General features: G+C 32.6%; 2 protein-coding genes across 35 annotated transcripts; both read left to right on the top strand.

Annotated features, from left to right (window-relative positions):
* The first annotated feature begins 7618 nt into the window (after positions 1 to 7618).
* LOC107911669 (ankyrin repeat-containing protein C6C3.08-like) lies at positions 7619 to 9691 on the top strand. 2 transcript variants are annotated; one of them, XR_005920980.1, is made up of 3 exons: positions 7619 to 7731; positions 8047 to 8233; positions 9185 to 9691. XR_005920980.1 is itself a non-coding variant. In XM_041105644.1 (3 exons), the coding sequence occupies exons 1-3, from the start codon at positions 7880 to 7882 to the stop codon at positions 9324 to 9326; spliced, it is 381 nt and encodes a 126-aa protein (XP_040961578.1). In that variant the 5' UTR covers positions 7641 to 7879; the 3' UTR covers positions 9327 to 9691. The 2 variants fall into 2 exon arrangements, 1 of the variants encoding a protein (XP_040961578.1); XM_041105644.1 differs by having other exon boundaries at positions 7641 to 7986; positions 8102 to 8233.
* A 356-nt stretch (positions 9692 to 10047) lies between these two features.
* LOC107911666 (uncharacterized) lies at positions 10048 to 18876 on the top strand. 33 transcript variants are annotated; one of them, XR_005920973.1, is made up of 10 exons: positions 10048 to 10746; positions 10899 to 10967; positions 11041 to 11205; positions 11323 to 11411; positions 11535 to 11637; positions 15420 to 16355; positions 16973 to 17038; positions 17157 to 17290; positions 18155 to 18191; positions 18292 to 18876. XR_005920973.1 is itself a non-coding variant. In XM_016839541.1 (5 exons), the coding sequence occupies exons 3-5, from the start codon at positions 15986 to 15988 to the stop codon at positions 17261 to 17263; spliced, it is 543 nt and encodes a 180-aa protein (XP_016695030.1). In that variant the 5' UTR covers positions 11298 to 11411; positions 11535 to 11637; positions 15420 to 15985; the 3' UTR covers positions 17264 to 18876. The 33 variants fall into 33 exon arrangements, 1 of the variants encoding a protein (XP_016695030.1); XR_005920967.1 differs by having other exon boundaries at positions 18057 to 18191; XR_005920970.1 differs by having other exon boundaries at positions 11298 to 11411.
* The last annotated feature ends 362 nt before the right edge of the window (positions 18877 to 19238 follow it).

Below are 19238 nucleotides of genomic sequence, written 5' to 3'. Positions count from 1 at the left end.
GTGTTTTTTTGTCATATGTCATATTATTATGATTTAATTCATTTTTTATATTATATTTACAATCGCTACTGTATTGATGAGCCATGCACCAAAAAAGGAAAGAAAATAAAAGAGCCGGCTAATTTTTATGAATGGCCATAGTTTTTAAGAGGATGGGGTTGGTTTTAGAATTGTGGGTGACTTTTTAAAAATCTATGTATTACATAAAATATATATAAATATTTTATTTATTATATTTAACCTGTATTTCATAAAATTTATCTATTTTGCTAATTTCTAGTTAAATTGATATCGTTTGATTTAAATTATATCAATTTTAATTAAAAAACTTTATTATATATAAAATATAAATAATAATGATTAATTTAGATCACTCTTTATTAAAATTTGAGGATAATTTTATACTGAAGTTCGTTTTTTTAAGTCAATTGAATCTTAGTTTGATTAGTATTAGTATTGTTATTAGTGCAGGGGACGTAGTTTCGAGTACACTAAAACGCATTATTCTCTTATTTAAGGGTTGAAGCACTTATAGATAATTGTAGGCTTTTCTGTATCAAAAAGAATAAATATGATAAGAATTATTAATGTAAAAAAAATCATTTTTTAACTTTATCAACAATGGAAAATTTTAGTTTCGTGAATGAAATTTGAAAACTGTAATATATATAATATAGCTTAAAATATGTATCGTCTGTGCTAATTTTTTTAAAGGAATTTATATTAATTAAAAAAAAAACAGCTTGTTAGCTCTCAACTCAAGGAATTGCATTGCTTTGTACCGAGAAAGAAAAAAAGGAATTGCATTGCTGTTAATTTGTTTATAGCCTAATCAACCTCAAGCCCAGCCTTGATTGATTTATGAGTATATTTTTAGCCTATTTTACTTGCTTATTTAATTTGTAACTCAATGCATACTCAGCGATTAAATTTTGAGTGAGTATTTGGTATATTGGTAGCGTGTTTTTTATTTTACAAGTAATTTTAAAAATGATATATTTTTAGTATTTTATTATATTATTATCAAATAATTATCAAATAAATTCTACTGAAATCTAAAAATTCTATTGGGAGTATACTAAATAATTCCCTTTTTAAGTTAATTAAATTTTAAATAAATTATTTACTAAAATAATAAAACTAATAATTGTTTAAAATAACAATAATTTTTAGAAAATAATTATCAATGAGATTTACAAAATTTTGGTTATACCATGAGGTTCCAACTGAACTTATTATTTTTATTTATTCATATTAAAAATAAGATCATTTAAGTTATTATTATTAGACGAATGGATTAATTAACAGTAACATCATAAAATAATTGACAAAATCTTTCATTAACGATTTCTATAAATATATTCGAGTGAATATGACATTTTTTATCATTTATTATTTTAAAAAACTTAAATTATACTATTAAAAAATAATAAATAATACTTTATAAAAAAATCGATTTATAGTATTTATTTATTTATTTTTGAAAAATAAGACTGGGATTTTATTGAGATAGATTAAAGAAACAAAACTAACAGACGGCCCAATCAATGGCCCAAATGTCTGTCAAAGAAAAATTAAGGGTCCGTTTGATTGTGGGATTTGATTTTTCGGAAATTATTTTCCAAATTTTCCGGCGTTTGTTTGGTGGAAAATGAATTCCTAAAGGAAAACCTTTTACAAACACGGGTAAAATCACTTCCTTAGAACATGTTTGGTTTGGTGTATTGGCAAAGCCAATACACCCCTAATCGGTGGGCCCCACCTAATCCGGGTGTATTACGTCGTTTGGTTTGGTGTATTAGTAAAACGCACCTAATCCGTTACCTTCCTAATCGGTGAAAACCATCGATTTCTATTCCCCCCTTTTGCCCAGATTAGCTACCGATTCAGCATCACCTCCCTGATTTACCCTCCCCCGATCCCCTTTGTTTCTCTTCTGTTCCTTCATCCGATTTCCTTCCTTGTTTCTTTGCTTTTCTTTTCTTCCGATTTGCTCCCACTCCATTACGCCTCTTTTCTGCCAAATTGCTCCCTCATTTTCTTTTCTTTTCTTTTTTTCTCTGCCACTCTTTCGATTCCCTTCTCAACCAGTCGACCTTTTTTTTTTCTTGTTCTCTCTGTCACTCCGATTGCTCTCAGTTGGTGGGTCATCAGGTTTCTGCAACTGAAAGGTAAAGGAATGGAATCACTGTAATACGCTTCAACTCTCTTTTTTCTTTTCTTTTCTTTTCTTTTCTAACTCTCTTTTTCTCTCTGTAATTAGTGTAACAAAGGAATCTATGCCTTAGTTTTATGAATGTTTTCTTGCATGGAAGTTAGGGTCCCAACTATTTAATTTAATTTTATAAGTTAATATTGGTGCAAATATGTATAATCGAATGAGAGTGGTAGTGAAAAGCTGTATAAAATTGGTGTGATCTTTTGAACTCTGATGAAGTATGAGTTGAAATATAACAGTGGGTTATCTTCTTCAATAAAAAAATTGGAAGAATATATAAAATATACTTTTTACTGATTCAATTTGATTTTTAATAGGTTAATTTAAAATTCGGTTCTTACATGATCACCAAACTAAATGAGCAACTGATTGGACCAACCCAGTGAATCAGTCCAGTCCCATTTTTTTAATTTCATGGTTTGATGCAAAACAACAGAGGTAAAGTATAAAACAGTAGCAATAAGTAAATGTGAAAAAAGAAGTCAAAATCGTGGGAAACATTCCCATAACTCAGCGCTCATTCTCTGGTGAAATACTATCAAGCAAACTGTTGATCCAATGAAATAAAGAAGATCTGAAAGGGTAATAAAGAAGATCAAGCAAACATGTTCTTAGTATCAATGGCTGCCTTGTAGTGTCTTTAGCTTTTTTCTGCATGTTAGCAGATTCGAATCACTGCCTTGTTAGTGCAGTGACTTCTTCATCGATTATTGCACTGTTAACCTAATTGGTTTCCCCTTTTCTGATTACAGGTTGTTCTTCATATATCTCTGCCCCGATCAAGTCAGTACAAGTTAGTTTCCCGGATTGCATGTTTCTATTGCTGTTTATTTCAAATTTCTGTTTATTTCCCTTTGAGTCATCGTATGACATTGAAGTAATAGAGATGTTTATCTTCATCTGTTGTGCATGTATATGATTGAAACTTTATTTGTTATCTCGGTCTCTGTTGTCATTGATTCCGTTTATTATGTTCTTCATCATTTAGCACAGGAAGATACAGTGGTGGGAATAATTTCATCGATTTTTGCTATTGTCTGATTAAATCTTGATTAAGGATGATCTTGACAGTGATATACGAAAGAAATATTATAAAGCATTATTATTCTATATTACCTTTAATCTATAAGAAACGATAAGAAAGCATACAATTTATTGAATCATGATTTTTATGCTGGATGAATAGACTATGTGATGATAAAATTTGCATGTAGAGAGAGATAGAGAGCCAGTGATGATGACAACACTCCCCTTCAATCCCTTTGCTCTTGTACTACAATTGTATTTTGAGGTCATTTTAAGTTGCTTACGAAATTCTTCAAGTTTGTATCCATTGATTTGAGTGATAAATAAAATGGCGACTTGATTTTTATATCAAATGTGTTTTATCTTAATTTCATCATTAAGTATTTTCTCATGAGTATAGTGATAGTGCATGTTTACATTCTACATTCGTGTATCAATGCATCAAAAGCTAGATTAGGGTCTAGTTGTATTACCAATTGGTTGTTGCAATACAACTTAACTGCATAGTAACATGCTGCTTTAGACATTTCAATTATACTATACTTACCATATGTACATCTCGTGCTTCCGTTGCTATTGCCCTGTATTCGGCCTTTGTGCTTGATCGTGGCACAATAGGTTGTCTCTTGCCATAAAAAGAGATGATAGTGGACCCCAAATAATGTGTGTGACCATGGTTTTCTATTCAAATTCAGCCTGTTTGACTGGAAATATGAAATTGCTTGCTTCATATTTGAAGAATTTATAGGCGATTGCAATTTTGGTTGGTTTGTTCTGGAAATTGTTTTGATAGTCTGCTGGACAATGTTATTGATTTGTATTGATTTGTTAGTGACTAGAAGATGAAACTGGAAATTGTTGCATTTGTTTTGATATTGGTCTTGATTTGTTCTGAAATTGTTTTGATTGTCTGCTGGAAATTGGTATGATTGGCTGCTGGAAATTGTTTTGATTGTCTGCTGGAAATTGTGTTGATTTGTTTATGTTAGTCAGTAGAATATGAAAACAATTTGCACAATATGTTCTTGATTTCTTTCTCAGTTGAAAATGAAAATGGATATGCTAGTGACGATAACGAGTTACTTGCAGGACATGTTCATTGTTTGTTTTCTAAGATACATGAGATACACGTGATAAAACCGTTTGGTTGATAATTCACTATTAATAATAATTGATAGTAAATTGAGTTGAGTGAATTAAGATAATAATAATTATTATCATCTTAAAAAAAATTGGATTTTTCTGATTTGCAAAAATGGAGATTAAATCAAAACATGTGATTGATGATATGTTTTCATTTACACCAATTAAAAACGGTCGAATTTCGGTGCTAAAAAATTATAAACTGATTATAAACTGCTTGTGTCGAACATCGAGAAGTTTATTTCGATTTAAACTTATAACTTTTTGAATTCAACTCAAGTATATTTTTATTTATCTTCGAGAATGTTGAAGTTTTACTAAAAGTATTATAAAGGTCCTTTCTAATATGAGGTATGAGTAAATTGGTTGTTTTTTTTAAATTTCTTTGAACAGTTTTTAAAAAGTGCAAAAGAAGACCTATATTTCCATATGAAAATAAAATATTTGAAGTCCATTAACATATATTAGTAAAGTTGTAATTTATTAGAACGTTAATGTCGGATATTTTGGTTAAGATTTTCAAATAATCGAAAGAATATTATAAATTTGAAATTAAATGGGATCATGATGTACATGCATTTAATTCTATATAAATAAGATGTGATTGATATAATTCAACTATGAATATTGAATGCCAGTGAATGAAAATCAACAAAATAGATAGGGCCTTTTATGTTTATAATGGATTCCATATTATACAAATTTGTCTCTTTGGTTTTCCTAATGTCACATTATCTTTAATATATAAGTTTATATTTTATTAATCATAAATAATACTAATCAAAGTTATTCTGAGAGTGGAAGTTAAAATTCTAATATAATCGATAAAATGATACATTATTTATAGCTAATGGGATCTTGTAACTCGGAAAATCAAATTCGAAAAAAAAAATTAAACATTCCTTGATAAAATATATATTTTAAAATAAGTTGTATTCTATAATATTTTTTGCTAAATTATATAAATAAGCACTCGATTATTAGTAAATTTTTCTTAAGAACAATATGTCAGGTGTTCCACCAACGGGTGCTTCTTCTCAAGCTTCTCGAGGAAGCAAGAGAAAATGGGTTCCAGAAGAGGATGCAGCCTTGGTTTCTTGCATGGTGGATTTGCACAATGTAGGAACATTTAATGCTGATACCGGATTCAAAGCCGGATATTTGAACGAGCTAGAGAAAATGCTAGAAAAGGCTTTACCAGGAGCAATGTTGAAGGCGAGACCAAATATTGAATCTCGGATTAGGTGCTTAAAAAGGGAATGGTCAGTCGTCTACGACATGCTTAATGGTCAAAACAACAGCGGTTTTGGTTGGGACGAGCATAGGCAGCTCGTTGTTGCTGAAGATGCAGTTTGGGAATCCTATGTTAAGGTAAAATGTATTTCAAGTATTTATTTGCTTTTTTACAAAACTTATAACTAATATGATTTCCTCGTTTTTTCAGAGTCACAAAGAAGCCTATCAGTTTAGACATCGTTCTTTCCCTTATTACAACCAGCTTACTGCCATATACGCAAGAGATCGGGCGACTGGGAAAGACGCTCAAACAGCTGCTGATGTTCTTGAAGAAATACATGCTGAGGATGATCGTACTACAGATATGAATGAAGAGAGAAACACATTCTATGATTGCGAAGCTGACGTCTCTTTAGACGACATGGATGTTTCCGGTATGGATCCGCGATGAGATAGAGATTAAGGGGGTTCCTCATCTTCAAACAAGAGAAAAAAGAAATATGATGCTCGTGATAATGTGTATGCTTTATTTGAGGAGGCTGCCACCTTGTTGGGGGAAAAAATCCAGGCCGTTGGCGATAGAATCAGTATGAGTATTGCCTCCGAGGTGGTAGTTCAGCAGAAGTCTGAAGAAAAGATGGAAGAGAAAGCTTCAAATTTATATTCAGCCTTATGGTCAATTGAAGGTTTAACCGACGATCAGCGGTATGATGCTTTGAGTAAAATTCCCGATCATCCAACTCAAATGATCGTTTTCTTCAGTTTACCTTCTGTTGCCCGATTGGAATGGGTCAGAAGATTTCTTTCTCACCATTAAATATCAATGTTCAAACTTTTTGATGTTGTAAAACTTTTGAACATATTGATTATGATGTACAATTTCATTTTCATCTAACTTTTTCTTAGTATAAGTTAATTATGTTTATGCAGAATATAATTTTCAAGTTATATATTTAATAATAATTATGTTAATTTATATTTTACAGTATCATATATTATGATTTGAGTAAATTAATATAAGAATATTAATTATTAAGAATTTTTTTAAATTATATAGTTTAATTAAAATATATTTAATAATAATTATGTTAATTTATATTTTACAGTATCATATATTATGATTTGAGTAAATTAATATAAGAATATTAATTATTAAGAATTTTTTTAAATTATATAGTTTAATTAAAATATATTTAATAATAATTATGTTAATTTATATTTTACAGTATCATATATTATGATTTGAGTAAATTAATATAAGAATATTAATTATTAAGAATTTTTTTAAATTATATAGTTTAATTAAAATATATTTAATAATAATTATGTTAATTTATATTTTACAGTATCATATATTATGATTTGAGTAAATTAATATAAGAATATTAATTATTAAGAATTTTTTTAAATTATATAGTTTAATTAAAATATATTTAATAATAATTATGTTAATTTATATTTTACAGTATCATATATTATGATTTGAGTAAATTAATATAAGAATATTAATTATTAAGAATTTTTTTAAATTATATAGTTTAATTAAAATATATTTAATAATAATTATGTTAATTTATATTTTACAGTATCATATATTATGATTTCAGTAAATTAATATAAGAATATTAATTATTAAGAATTTTATTAAATTATATATTTTAATTAAAATATATTTAATAATAATTATGTTTAAATATGATTAAATTATTTATTATTGATAATAAAAATCTTATTATAATTTAAATAACAATAACAATAATCATTTACCAAAACAAATTTATGCTAAGGGTATTCTAGTCATTTTAGTTTTTTCTATTATGCTATTACACCTCTATTCCATTCAACCAAACACAAGATTACTATTACGCCTCTATTCCATTACATTCAACCAAACAGTGGATTAGCTATTACACCTCTAATCCAATACACCTCTAATCCCAATACACCTCTAATCCAATACGCCTCTAATCCAATACAGCGAACCAAACGTGCCCTTAGTTTTGAAAAACGTCTTACCGATTTTCCTTGCCTAAGACATTTTCCATTCCCTTCTCTACACTCTCATCGTCTTAGCTTCAAAAATTTCTTCGCAGACTTTCTTTAGAAAGGTATGTTTTCTATTTCCACTTTCATTTCTACTCATTTTCTGTGGCTTGTAATTTTTTAGACTGTTGTGAAGGAGGAAAAGGAGAGACTGTTTCTAGAAATTTTTGGAATGGAGGAGTTGGAAAGATATTGAATTTTCTTTGTATTTTAATGATGAAAAATCTTTCCAATTCCTCCCATTCCACTGATTTCCAGCACTTCCTCTCCATTTTCTTACCTTTCTTCAATCCTTTTTGTTTCATCATTTCCTGCAGTTTGTAAGTGAAATCGGCAAACCTTACCTAATTTTCTTACTCTTCTGTTTTATTTTTATGTAGATCTGTTCTTAACTGTCTTCCATGGATCTTCTGAGATTTGCTTCTTGTTGAATAGTTCCAGATCCTTGGTTATGAGCGGCGGAGATATACACGCAGCGGCGAGGTCCAGTGACCTTTCAAAACTTCAATCAATTCTGGCGTCTAACCCTTTGGCCGTTAATTCCCGAGATAAGCACTCCAGAACTCCGTATCCTATTCTCTATTCTATTCTTCTCTATCCTTAATCCTTATCCAATCCTTCCTTCATTCGTTGATTTTATTTTTATATTTTCTTCTTCTTGGAATAATTGCTGATAATTTTAGCTGTATTTTGTATTCAAATTGGTATCATTTGCAATATCACTTACCCACACATGATTTCGTTATTCCATTACCTAAACTGAATGTTATCTGCTCTTGAGACTTGATTTTTGATGGTCTCTTAGGCAGTAGTTACTAATTTGATGGCTGCAAATTTAGCCTTTGCTTGAATGAGTGCCCCATAAAACAAACATTGAATACATTGCCCAAGTATTTGGACTAGGGCTAGTAGTCACATGAAATAAATGTTCTTAGGTTTTTTATTTGGATTAGTCACAAATGAAAATTAATGAAATAGCATTGCTCAAATTAGCAACACCAATCCAATTCAGATTCTGGGTTCTTTTGGTTGAATCCCCATGCTGGAAAATGTTGCTGAACCCTTGCTTGTGCTAGTGTTTATGTATATATATATTTATCATTTTCAGGAGTGATTAGTGGATTACCTCAGCTAATTTCACTGACATGATTGTATTCTAGGAGCTGCCTCCCAGGTGTTGCTTATTGTTTCTAGTGACTACAATGTTAGGCCATGGGGGATTGATCCGTTGTAACTATATGAACTGTTAAAATTAGAACAAAATATACTTGTTTCTTGAGATGTTGCAATTGTTATGAATGATGCATAGCCTAATTAGCTCTCTACTAAGAAAGAGGTCCTCGGTTCAGAATTGTACCATGCTCAAACGATGTGCATTCTGCACTTTTTGAATGATTTGTATTGTATATATTTATTCTTAGTAACATCGTTAGTGACTGGATCCTGTTGTTTTCACCATGCATGATAGCCTTCCAGTTTTCAATTTGTTTCTTTGACGTCGGTAACCTTGTGATATAGACTACATTTAGCAGTATGGGCCAGACAAGTGCAGGTAGTGAGTTATCTTTGCAAGCAAAAGGCTGATGTTGGTGCTGCTGCCATGGATGGCATGGGTGCGATTCATTTTGTAGCGCAGAAAGGACATCTAGAGGTTGTCTGAACTCTGCTTTCATCAGGAGTTTCAGTGAGAGCCACTAATCGTAAGGGATTCACTCCACTTCACTATGCTGTTCAAGGGTCCCATCTAGAAGGAATCAAAGTCTTATTAAAGAAAGGTGCAAGTGGCTAGCAATTTGATGGGAGATGGTGAATCAGTTAATGCAACGCTAACAATCGGAGTAGTGTTTTATGATTAGATTATTTAGGCTAAGTTTTGGTTTTTGTGTGTTTTGATTTGAACCCAGCAAGCTTCCTGGCAGCAGACATTGCCATTTTTTTAGTTGTAAGTGGCTAGCAATTTGATAGCAGATGCACTTAAGCAGTTACGCCAAACACAGTCTATAACAATTTACTAAGGATTTGGTATATGTCTTGTCTTTTGTTTAACATTTTGATCTTGCTGAATCTGTTTAAAAGATCCAAAGTTTCATATTGGTAGGTAAATGCATCTTATATGTTTTAAATAAATACATAGATTAGTATTTTTTAATTGTGGTTTGGAAGCTAAATTTATAATTATTCAACCCTTGGTTTTTTTAACACAATTACAAATAATTTATTTGACTTTGGTTGTTTTTAATTTATGACGGTTAATATTATAGCTTAATAATTGAGTATTATTATATATTTAATTTGATTTATTTATTTATAAATAAATCATTGCAATAAATCATTTTACGAAAATTATTTTACTGGCAATCAAACGGACCCTAAATTGAAAAACTATCAAAACTTCTTACTAAACTAAATGGAAACTAGAGAACAATAAATGAAATTAAAATTACTTAAAACCTAACCCAGTCAAATCTAAAACAGTTGGATTCCAAAAAGTGTTTGTTGAATCGTCATTTCCAAAGTTCCTAGCGTTCCATTGATAGCAGTCCCCAAGACATTAATACTTCATTCTGCTATCTATTTTGATTTCTTCTTCTGTGAATCAAATCTTTAATCTGGATTTCTTGACCAAATTCTTACCGAGGCAAAAGCATGGCGGTCCAGTTCTTCTCCCCTCAGATAAGTAGTCTCTCCTTTCTCAAGAGCATTTTTTGCTAATCTGTGAGCATATGAGTTCTCCGATCTTTGAATATACTGAAAAATGAGTTCTTGAAAATCAGATTTCTTGTTCTGAATATCTCTGATAATGGCTCCGATTGCTGATTTGCCTGTGGAAGTCTCCTGACATTTTCTTATTACTGTTCTTGAATCCCCTATAAGTTTTACTGACTGGGTTCTTAGTGAAATCCCTAGCTTTGTACCATCTAAACATGCATATGCCTCTACCGCGAAAGGAGAAGGAACATTTCTATGGATAACCGTCTTTAACACCATTAAGTTTCCCCTCAGATCCCATCCTACCATGCCGGACGCTGATCTGAAAGTTTTGTTGTCGTACGCAGCATCAAAATGGTTCCTGACTCTCGGTATGTCCTCCTGTACTCCATAGCTTCTGCATATTCTCTCATTATTCTTTAAAGCTTTTAATCCTTCCTGTTCTGCCATATATCTTTGAATATTAAGTACTAAAACCCTTCATGTTGTGTTTTTCCTCTCATGAATTAATTGATTTCTGGAGAACCATAACCACCATAACGCATAACAGAAAAGTAGACATTGGCCGCTGTTGCTCCTCTTGAAAACCCAGGTTAGCCACTCTCACAAAGACTGACTCGTATTATTCATAATCCATTAGAAATTTAACAAATGCCAGACTTCAGTTGTCATAAGGCAATCTCGGAAGACGTGGAGGCTTCCTTCAACTTCAGATCTGCATCGGGGGCATCTGTCATTTGTAGCAACTCTCCTGATTCTGAGATTAGCAAAGTTTGGAATAAAATCCCAAGAGATCCTCCAGATTGTAAATGCAATTTTTGATGGCATCTGTAGGCTCCAAAGTTTCTTGTAAAATTCTTTTGTTTCGGTCTATAATAAATAGTTTTTAAGATCCAGATTAGCATCTTCTAATAGTTTATAGGCACTGCGGACTGAAAACTCGCCAGAAAATTCTCCTTTCCAAACCTGGAAATCCTCATGTTCAATCTCTACAAGGGGAATATGAAGAATTTTTCGAGCAATGTCCTCTTGAAAGGTATTATTAACCAATTCCAATTTCCATTCTCTGTTTGAAACATCAATAAGATCCGAAACTAACTGTATTTCACCTCTGTTTGTTCTTTTATGTGCATCAATTTTATCAACCCCTTAAATCCAGCTATCTTCCCATATCGAGATGTTGTCCCCTCTGTCCACTCTCCAACACATCCCTTTTTGGAGAAGACCCTTTGCAGCCCAGATACTTTTCCAGGTAAAAGAAGGTAAGTTTCCCAGCTTCGCAATTAAGAAACTAGAGTGCGGGTAATACTTTGCTTTTAAAATTCTGGCTAATAAAGAATTTGGGTAATTAATAAGACGCCAACCTTGCTTCGCTAATAACGCAATATTGAATTGGCCGAAATTCTGAAAGCCTATCCTACTGTTTTCTTTTAATGAACAGAGATTTTTCCAATTACACCAATATATTCCTCTTCTGCCCTTTCCTTTCTACTACCAGAATTTAGCAACTATGCTTTCCAACTCATCACATAGCGTTATAGGAAATAGAAAACAAGCCATCGAATAGGTTGGAATAGCTTGTAGAATGGCCTTTATATAAACTTCTTTACCTCCTTATGATAGAAATCTATTACTCCAATTGTCGATGCATTTTTTGAACCGGTTCTTTAGACTTTGAAAAGCTTCATTCTTCATTCGACCCACCATATTGGGCAACCCCAAATATCGTTCTAGTTCATTCGACCTCCAGACCCCCATCAAATTTATAATCTGTCTTCTATCCTCTTCCAACGTGTTTTTGCTAAAAAAATACTGAAAATTTTTCAAAGTTTACACACTGTCCCGACTGAATTTTGTATTCATCTAAAATATCCTTGAAAATGTTAGCACCCCTGCTTGTTGCTTCTCCAAACAAAATGCAATCTTCAACAAATAAAAGATGGGAAACTTCTGGCCCATTCCTACTAAACCTCACTCCCTTTAAGGTACCTCTTTTCGTTGCCTGTTTTAATAAGCTCGATAAGCCCTCACCGCATAAAAGAAATAAAAACGGGCTGAGACGATCACCTTGTCTCAATCCTCTGGTTGGCGAAAATTTTACCCCGTTATGTCCATTAATGACTACAGAGTAGGAAACGGTAGAGACACATTTCATAGTGGCCCTCACCCAGTTAAGATCAAACCCCATTCTTATCATGATTTCTTCTATAAAACTCCATTCAAACCTGTCATAAGCTTTACTCATATCAAGTTTAACGGCCATAAATCATTTTTTCCCTAGTCTCTTCTGTTTTAATTTATGCAATACTTCATATGCTAGCATCATATTGTCTGAAATTAACCGACCAGGCACAAAAGCACTTTGGGCATCATAGATACATTTTCCAATAACCTTTCGAAGTCTATTAGCTATTACCTTCGCAATAATTTTATAAAGTACATTGCAAAGACTAAACGGCCTATATTGCGTCATTGACAATGGATTATTAACTTTGGGTATAAGAACAATATTTGTAGAATTAATAGGACTAACCTCCATATCTCCATTCAGTATTCGGGAGCAAAAGTATATGACGTCTTCTCCCAAAATCTGCCAACACTTCTGGTAAAAACTGCTGGAAAACCATCCTCCCCTGGAGCCTTCGTTGGTCTCATATCAAAAATTGCTTCCGTGATTTCCTCTCCTGTATATGGTGCTGTAAGACTTTGATTGTCTTCCACTTGAATACATCGCTCAATCCACGATAGTATACAATCATAATTCCCTCTTATTCCAGTCGAGAACAGATTTTGAAAGTAAGATCGCACAGCTTCTTCAATGTCCTACATAAGCGCCAATTCTCTCCCTTCTTCGTTCACCAACTTATGAATAGAATTTTTCCTCTTCCATTGTGAAGCTTGACTATGAAAGAATTGTGTTTTTGCCCCCAAATTTCAGCCAATTTATTCTGGCTCTTTGTTCCCAGTAGCATTCATCTTTTTCAATCTCAAAGTTAAAATTTATTCTTGTCTTTATCAGCTCAGCTAAGATCTTATCATCCCTTTCAGCGTCAACCAACTCCCCAAGTTTTTTTGTAAGAGTCTGTTTAGATTTCTTCCTCTTGATTTGAATTTCCCCGGCCCACTCCTTTAATCCTGTTTTCAAACTCTCCAACCTCTACAACAATTCCCCTGATGATTTCTCCCATATACCTTGAACCACCTCAATGAAAGAATCATCCATTAGCCACCAAGCTTCAAATTTAAAATTGTTGTTCCATACTTTCACTGCTTTTTCAGTAGTATCGATGAGAAGAGGATAATGATTTGAGAACGAGTGGATAAGATGTTGGGCCTTTACTTCTAGAAACATTGTAATCCAACCTATGTTAGCAACTCCTCAATCAAGTCGTTCTCGTATATTTGTTTCTGGTAGGTTACCTCTCTCCCAAGTGAACCAACTTCCCTCAAAACCCACATCATACAATTGACAACCGTCAAGTGTTTTCCGAAAACATTCCATTCTTCTCTCGTCTTTGGGTAATCCTCCTCTTTTTTCAAATCCATACATGATTTCATTGAAATCTCCATAAACCAGCCAAGGAATGTCTAATCCTGTAGCTAAGCCCTTAAAAATTTCCCATGAATCATTCATGTCCTGTACGTAAGGAGATCCATAAAATCCAGTAAGTCTCCACTTTGCTCCTCTTTCATTATCTTCAATTAACACATCAGTATGCCTTTTAGAAAAACTACGAAGAATTATATCAACATCAGTTCTCAATGCTAAACATAATCCTCCCCTTGTACGTTCAGAATCGACTTCAATACCATTGAGATACCCACATCTCCTACGCACTAGTTGCATCTGCTTTCTATTGAGTTTTGTCTCCAGAAAGAAGACTATTTGGGGAGCTTTTAACTTCAGTAAATACCGAAGTCTTCTAACCGTCCGCTGTCTCCCCAAACCACAGACGTTCCAGCTTATGATTTTCATTGCTCCTGGTCGGCTAACCTTTTGGTAGCCGCCGATGATAAAAGAATTTGACCTTCCATCTCACCCTTATTTCACTTTTTCCATTCCCCCCATTATAACTTCATCTTCCAGATCATGATCCATCATACGTCTGATGGGGCCATAGTTTCTCTTTCTGTTTATCGATAGCTGATCATTTCCCTTCTAAGCTAAACTCCAGTATAGGATCAATGGTTTTCTTCGTACTTCCTTTTGGATCCCCATTCATTGGGTTCAGCCCCTTTGATCTGCTTTTCATCCAACTTCCTTCCCTGTCACCGTCCTTTTCTTCTTGTAGCCAAATACTGTTCATTGATAGAGCTCTATAGGATGGGGCTCGCAAAGATAAATCCCAACCCATCTCTGTGAAATCTGTTCCCATCATAATTTTTGTCCTGCAATAAGAGTCATTGTGTCCCAAACGACCACAGAAAAAACAAAATAGCGATAAACGATCATATTTGAACTTGACATACGAGCATACTCCACTAGACATAACCTGCTTCTTTCTTCTTAATGGCTTCCTATCATCAATCTGCACCCTAACTCTCATATAATTGCGATTTTCCTTACCCAAATCTGAACCATCATACTGTAGGAAAACTCCAATAAAGTTCCCCAAAAGCCTCGCTAAACTCTCAGAAAATAAACCAATTGGAACATCATGGATTTGTACTCAAAACGGCACATAAACTAAATGTATTTTAAGCGGATCTTCACCTCTTCGCAATTTGCTCAGAATTAATAAATGATTGTTAAAAGTCCACGGAAGACCCTTCAAAACTCTCTCCATATCCATGCTATGAAAAAACTTCAAAATGTACCTTTTTGCCCCCATATCTCGGATCTGCACCGCACAGATGGGATGCCATAAATTTGTTAAAGTACTATTCATAGCCGAAAAATTTATAATACTTGCTGTTAAGAAACATCCCACAAGCTGGTAATCTCCCACCTCTGTTTGTGTCCTTAGATCTTCTTGGATCTGCAAAATTTCTTCTTCTTCTTCATTAAGCGATAATTATGCTAATTCAGTCTCCATGATTGCAGGAATTGAGAACCAGAGAAATGCTCCACACCTACCAATTTATAGAATGGAGATATCCTTGAACAACGTAGAGAATCAAACAAGAAGAACAGAAAAAAAACACCCAGAAACCCCAAAAATAAACAAAACCCTAAACTCGTGCCAGAGGCGGCAGACAGAACCATGCTAGAATAGCAGACTTTGATATGATAAAACTTATTTGGATACAATTTTTCTCTTTTTGATTTATAGTATTTTTAAAAGAAAATAAATTTACTATATTTTTTCTAAAACTAAATTCTCTCATATCTAGTTTATTTTCTTTGAAGACAAAAATGTTTCTTAGCAAAATTCTTTTTTCCACCCAACCATTTCGTGGGTGTGCATATGACGTATATAGAAAAAATTTCAACTTTTGAAAAAGTATTTCTGGACTAATTTTTGTTTTGGAAAAAATACTTTTTCTCTCAAAAATATATTGTTTAAGAATATTTTTATTCAATAACAGCGTGTTTGGTTCGCTCTAATGGGTATGCAGTTACCCATCTATTCCGTGCGCCTCACCTAGTCCCGTGTTTGGTTCGTTGTAATGCCTATTATGTGCCTATTACATTACCGACCTATTCCCCAAATTCTCTGCTTTTATATTCCCTTCCCAAAACGACAATTAGCCCTATTACGGATGTCTTCCCAAATCAGTCTCTGTTTACCCCTCCCTCCCTACCCGAAATCGACCTCCACCATCTCCCTCTCAACATCAAACAGAAGCAGTTTAAGAGCCGATGTACTTCGCCACATTCGGTTGCCTGTTCAAACCCTAACGCCAACTGCTTCAAGAGCTCCATCGCAATGGAGTCTCCTCCAGCTATTCTCATTGCACGAAGATCACCTTACTAGAAGAAGTAATCGACAGAGTCCTCGACGTTGTCAAAAGCTTCCCCAAAGTCGATCCTTCCAAGGTCACCCCTTTTTCTCACACCCATTTCACGATTTATTGTTTGATTTTATATTTCGGTGCTTGGGTGCTTAGGAAGAAATGATTTTGAAGTTATTCTTTTCTGGAACTACTTGATATTTCACCCGATTTATAGTTTGCAAATCAGATTTAATTTTATTTCCCTTAATCGAATATTTGGGATCGATTAGGTACCCTTTTGATTGGTTGTTCTGGTGTCTTTGTCTGGGTTTCTAGAAAAAAATGTGGGTACTAAAAATAGCCTTAAAATTCTAAGTTGTGGGCATTTTATGTTTATTGGTTATCGATTTGTGAAAGTGAAAAGTTCAGGTTGATTGTCTCCATAGGAAGCAATTTCAGTAGTAGTATTAGCATGCTGAAGCTTGCATTTGCATTGCAGATGATTCTGCATTCTAGATTCCATTGAAATTACTCTCCTAGAGTTGTGCTAAATTTGAGGTTGTTTATATTGTTATGCATGTTTAAAAGAACAATGGACTAGTCTCAAAACCTATTTTGATGGATCATTTGCTTTGTATGCTGGCATGACTTCGAGATAAGTTATTCATTGGAGGTGTCAATTATTTTACTTGTTTTCTGATTTTGTAAATGACAATGTAGATGCCACATCCTTGAATGTCAATACACTGGTTACTGCTAAATGGGTTCCCAGCTCTGAAGCTAAAGGTATGAAAATTGAAAATTAGGTCTTTTGAATATAATTTGAAATTTAAAGTTGAAGAACAACCATGAAGTTTGAGATTAGGTGTCGGCACTGAAAATCTCAAGCATTATATTTATGCAGATCCGGTCTATTCGTGTCAGTCAACGGAATTGATTGTTGAAGGTCGATTAGATGAGAAGATACTTCCAAGTTCGGTTAAGTCTGATGGTACAAATATGCATCTTTGAACTGGCCTGATTCATCGTCTTTTGCAGGTTAGTTCAGACATGAAAATCGACAAGCAAGGTACTGAGTCTAATTTATGTATGATTTTGTAGCTACCTAATTATGATTTCGAGAATTTCCCTTTAGAACTAGCAATATTAGAGATGAAATGATTTTGTAGCTATCTAATTATGATATTGAGAGTTTCCCTTTAGAACTAGCAATATTAGAGATGAAATGATACATAATATTCATACACAGATAAATAACTTAAACATGACAAGAAGATGTGTTATTCAAAATCTGTAAATTATGAATTATTATACGATGATGACATGACTATTAGCAGAACATGGCATAGATACACAAATTACTAGGTAACATTTTTTCTTTTCTAGGAAATTGACTCATTATTTGCATGATTTGGCCATTTGAACGAGATGAAATATTTGTTCTAGTGTTGCCCATTTCATATGTTTTGCCAAGATCAATTGCTTGACATAGAATAGTTAAGAAAGCGATAAGATATATGCTTTAAGGATCTTTTAGTCTTGTGTTTCTATGTTATATTTGCTACATTAATTGCTTGTGTGATGCTTTCTCCATTTTTGCAAGAGCTGGTGGAAATTGTTATGATTGTGTTTGTTCTGTTAACATATTTAAGCAATCTTTAGTGTGTTCAATGTTGGTAAGATGTTCAAAATGTTAAAAAAGTGTCTGAAGACTGCTAATGATTATGGCTGGTAAGACTTTTGATAATTTAATTCCATTTTCATTTGGTTGTCCTTACATGTTTTTGTTTCCTATGTTTCCTAGATTGAGTCAGCCTTTTATGCTTGTGATTTCAATTTTGAGTTTTGACTTATTTTTAGTCATACTTAAATGCACTGAGTTTTGACTTGCGGCTTTAATAGCTACTGTTACATCGGGTGAAGAATTCTACTTGGGAGGGTAAGCCTTAACTTTTAACCATACATTGTTGCCTACAATCATACTTTGCAGGGTTGGAGTGACATTGAATATAGCTTGCAAAAATATGTGAAACTTGCAGGGTAGTAGGAGCAGCATTGATAATGGCTGGATTGTATCTGGTTATCCTAGGAAAAAGTGAAGAGAGCAAGTATCTGTCTGAAAATGAACCAATCTATTCAGTGTCTAAAAATAATGACATGGAATCCACCTTCATTCGACCGTTGCTGGGAAATAAATTGCAGAGCTGAGGCAAATGGATGAATTTTCATATCAGCTCCATGGCAAAGTCAAGTCATCCAATCTACACTAATGCCATTTGAAGCAGCTTGCTGCTATTGAAATTGAAGGACAACAAACGTGAATGATGGAGTTTCCAACAATTGAAATGGGACAAAGAAAAGTTGAATTGTTTTGATCAACATGCATCATGGATGGCATATGAAATATTTTTTATTATTAATTTTGAATGGAACACAGAGGGTGCCTTCTCTGAGCTCTAACAACCATGCTTATGTATTTATTTATGTTTATTTGACCCTGTTGGTTTGGATTATCATTTTGTGAAGAAATTCAATGGTAATGTTGTAACTTATTGATGTTGTAAAATTTTATAACATATGGATTATGACATATAAATTAATAAAATCATGTAACCTTTTGTTAATATTTGAATATTATATTTATGTAAAATATAATTCTCAAGTTATTATTACTTCTAATTTTTTTTTGTAGAATAATTAAATTATTTGATTCACTAATGATATTTTAGCACATTAAATTTGTATTGCGGTTTAAAAATAATAAATGAGATTATATATTATTTTTATATTATTATATATTATAATTTAAGTAAATTAATATAAGAAAAATTATATTAAGAATGTTATTAAATTATATATTTTTTATTAAATTATATTTAATAATAATTGTGTTAAAATATGATTAAATTATTTATTATTTATATTAATTAACATATTAAAATTTAATAACAATAACAATAATCATCTACCTAAAAAAATTCTGCTA

Source organism: Gossypium hirsutum, chromosome D11, assembly GCF_007990345.1.
Source record: "Gossypium hirsutum isolate 1008001.06 chromosome D11, Gossypium_hirsutum_v2.1, whole genome shotgun sequence".
Classification (NCBI taxonomy): domain Eukaryota; kingdom Viridiplantae; phylum Streptophyta; class Magnoliopsida; order Malvales; family Malvaceae; genus Gossypium; species Gossypium hirsutum.
The sequence above is the reverse complement of the archived record's forward strand: the minus strand, read 5'-3'. Positions and strand labels throughout refer to the sequence as shown.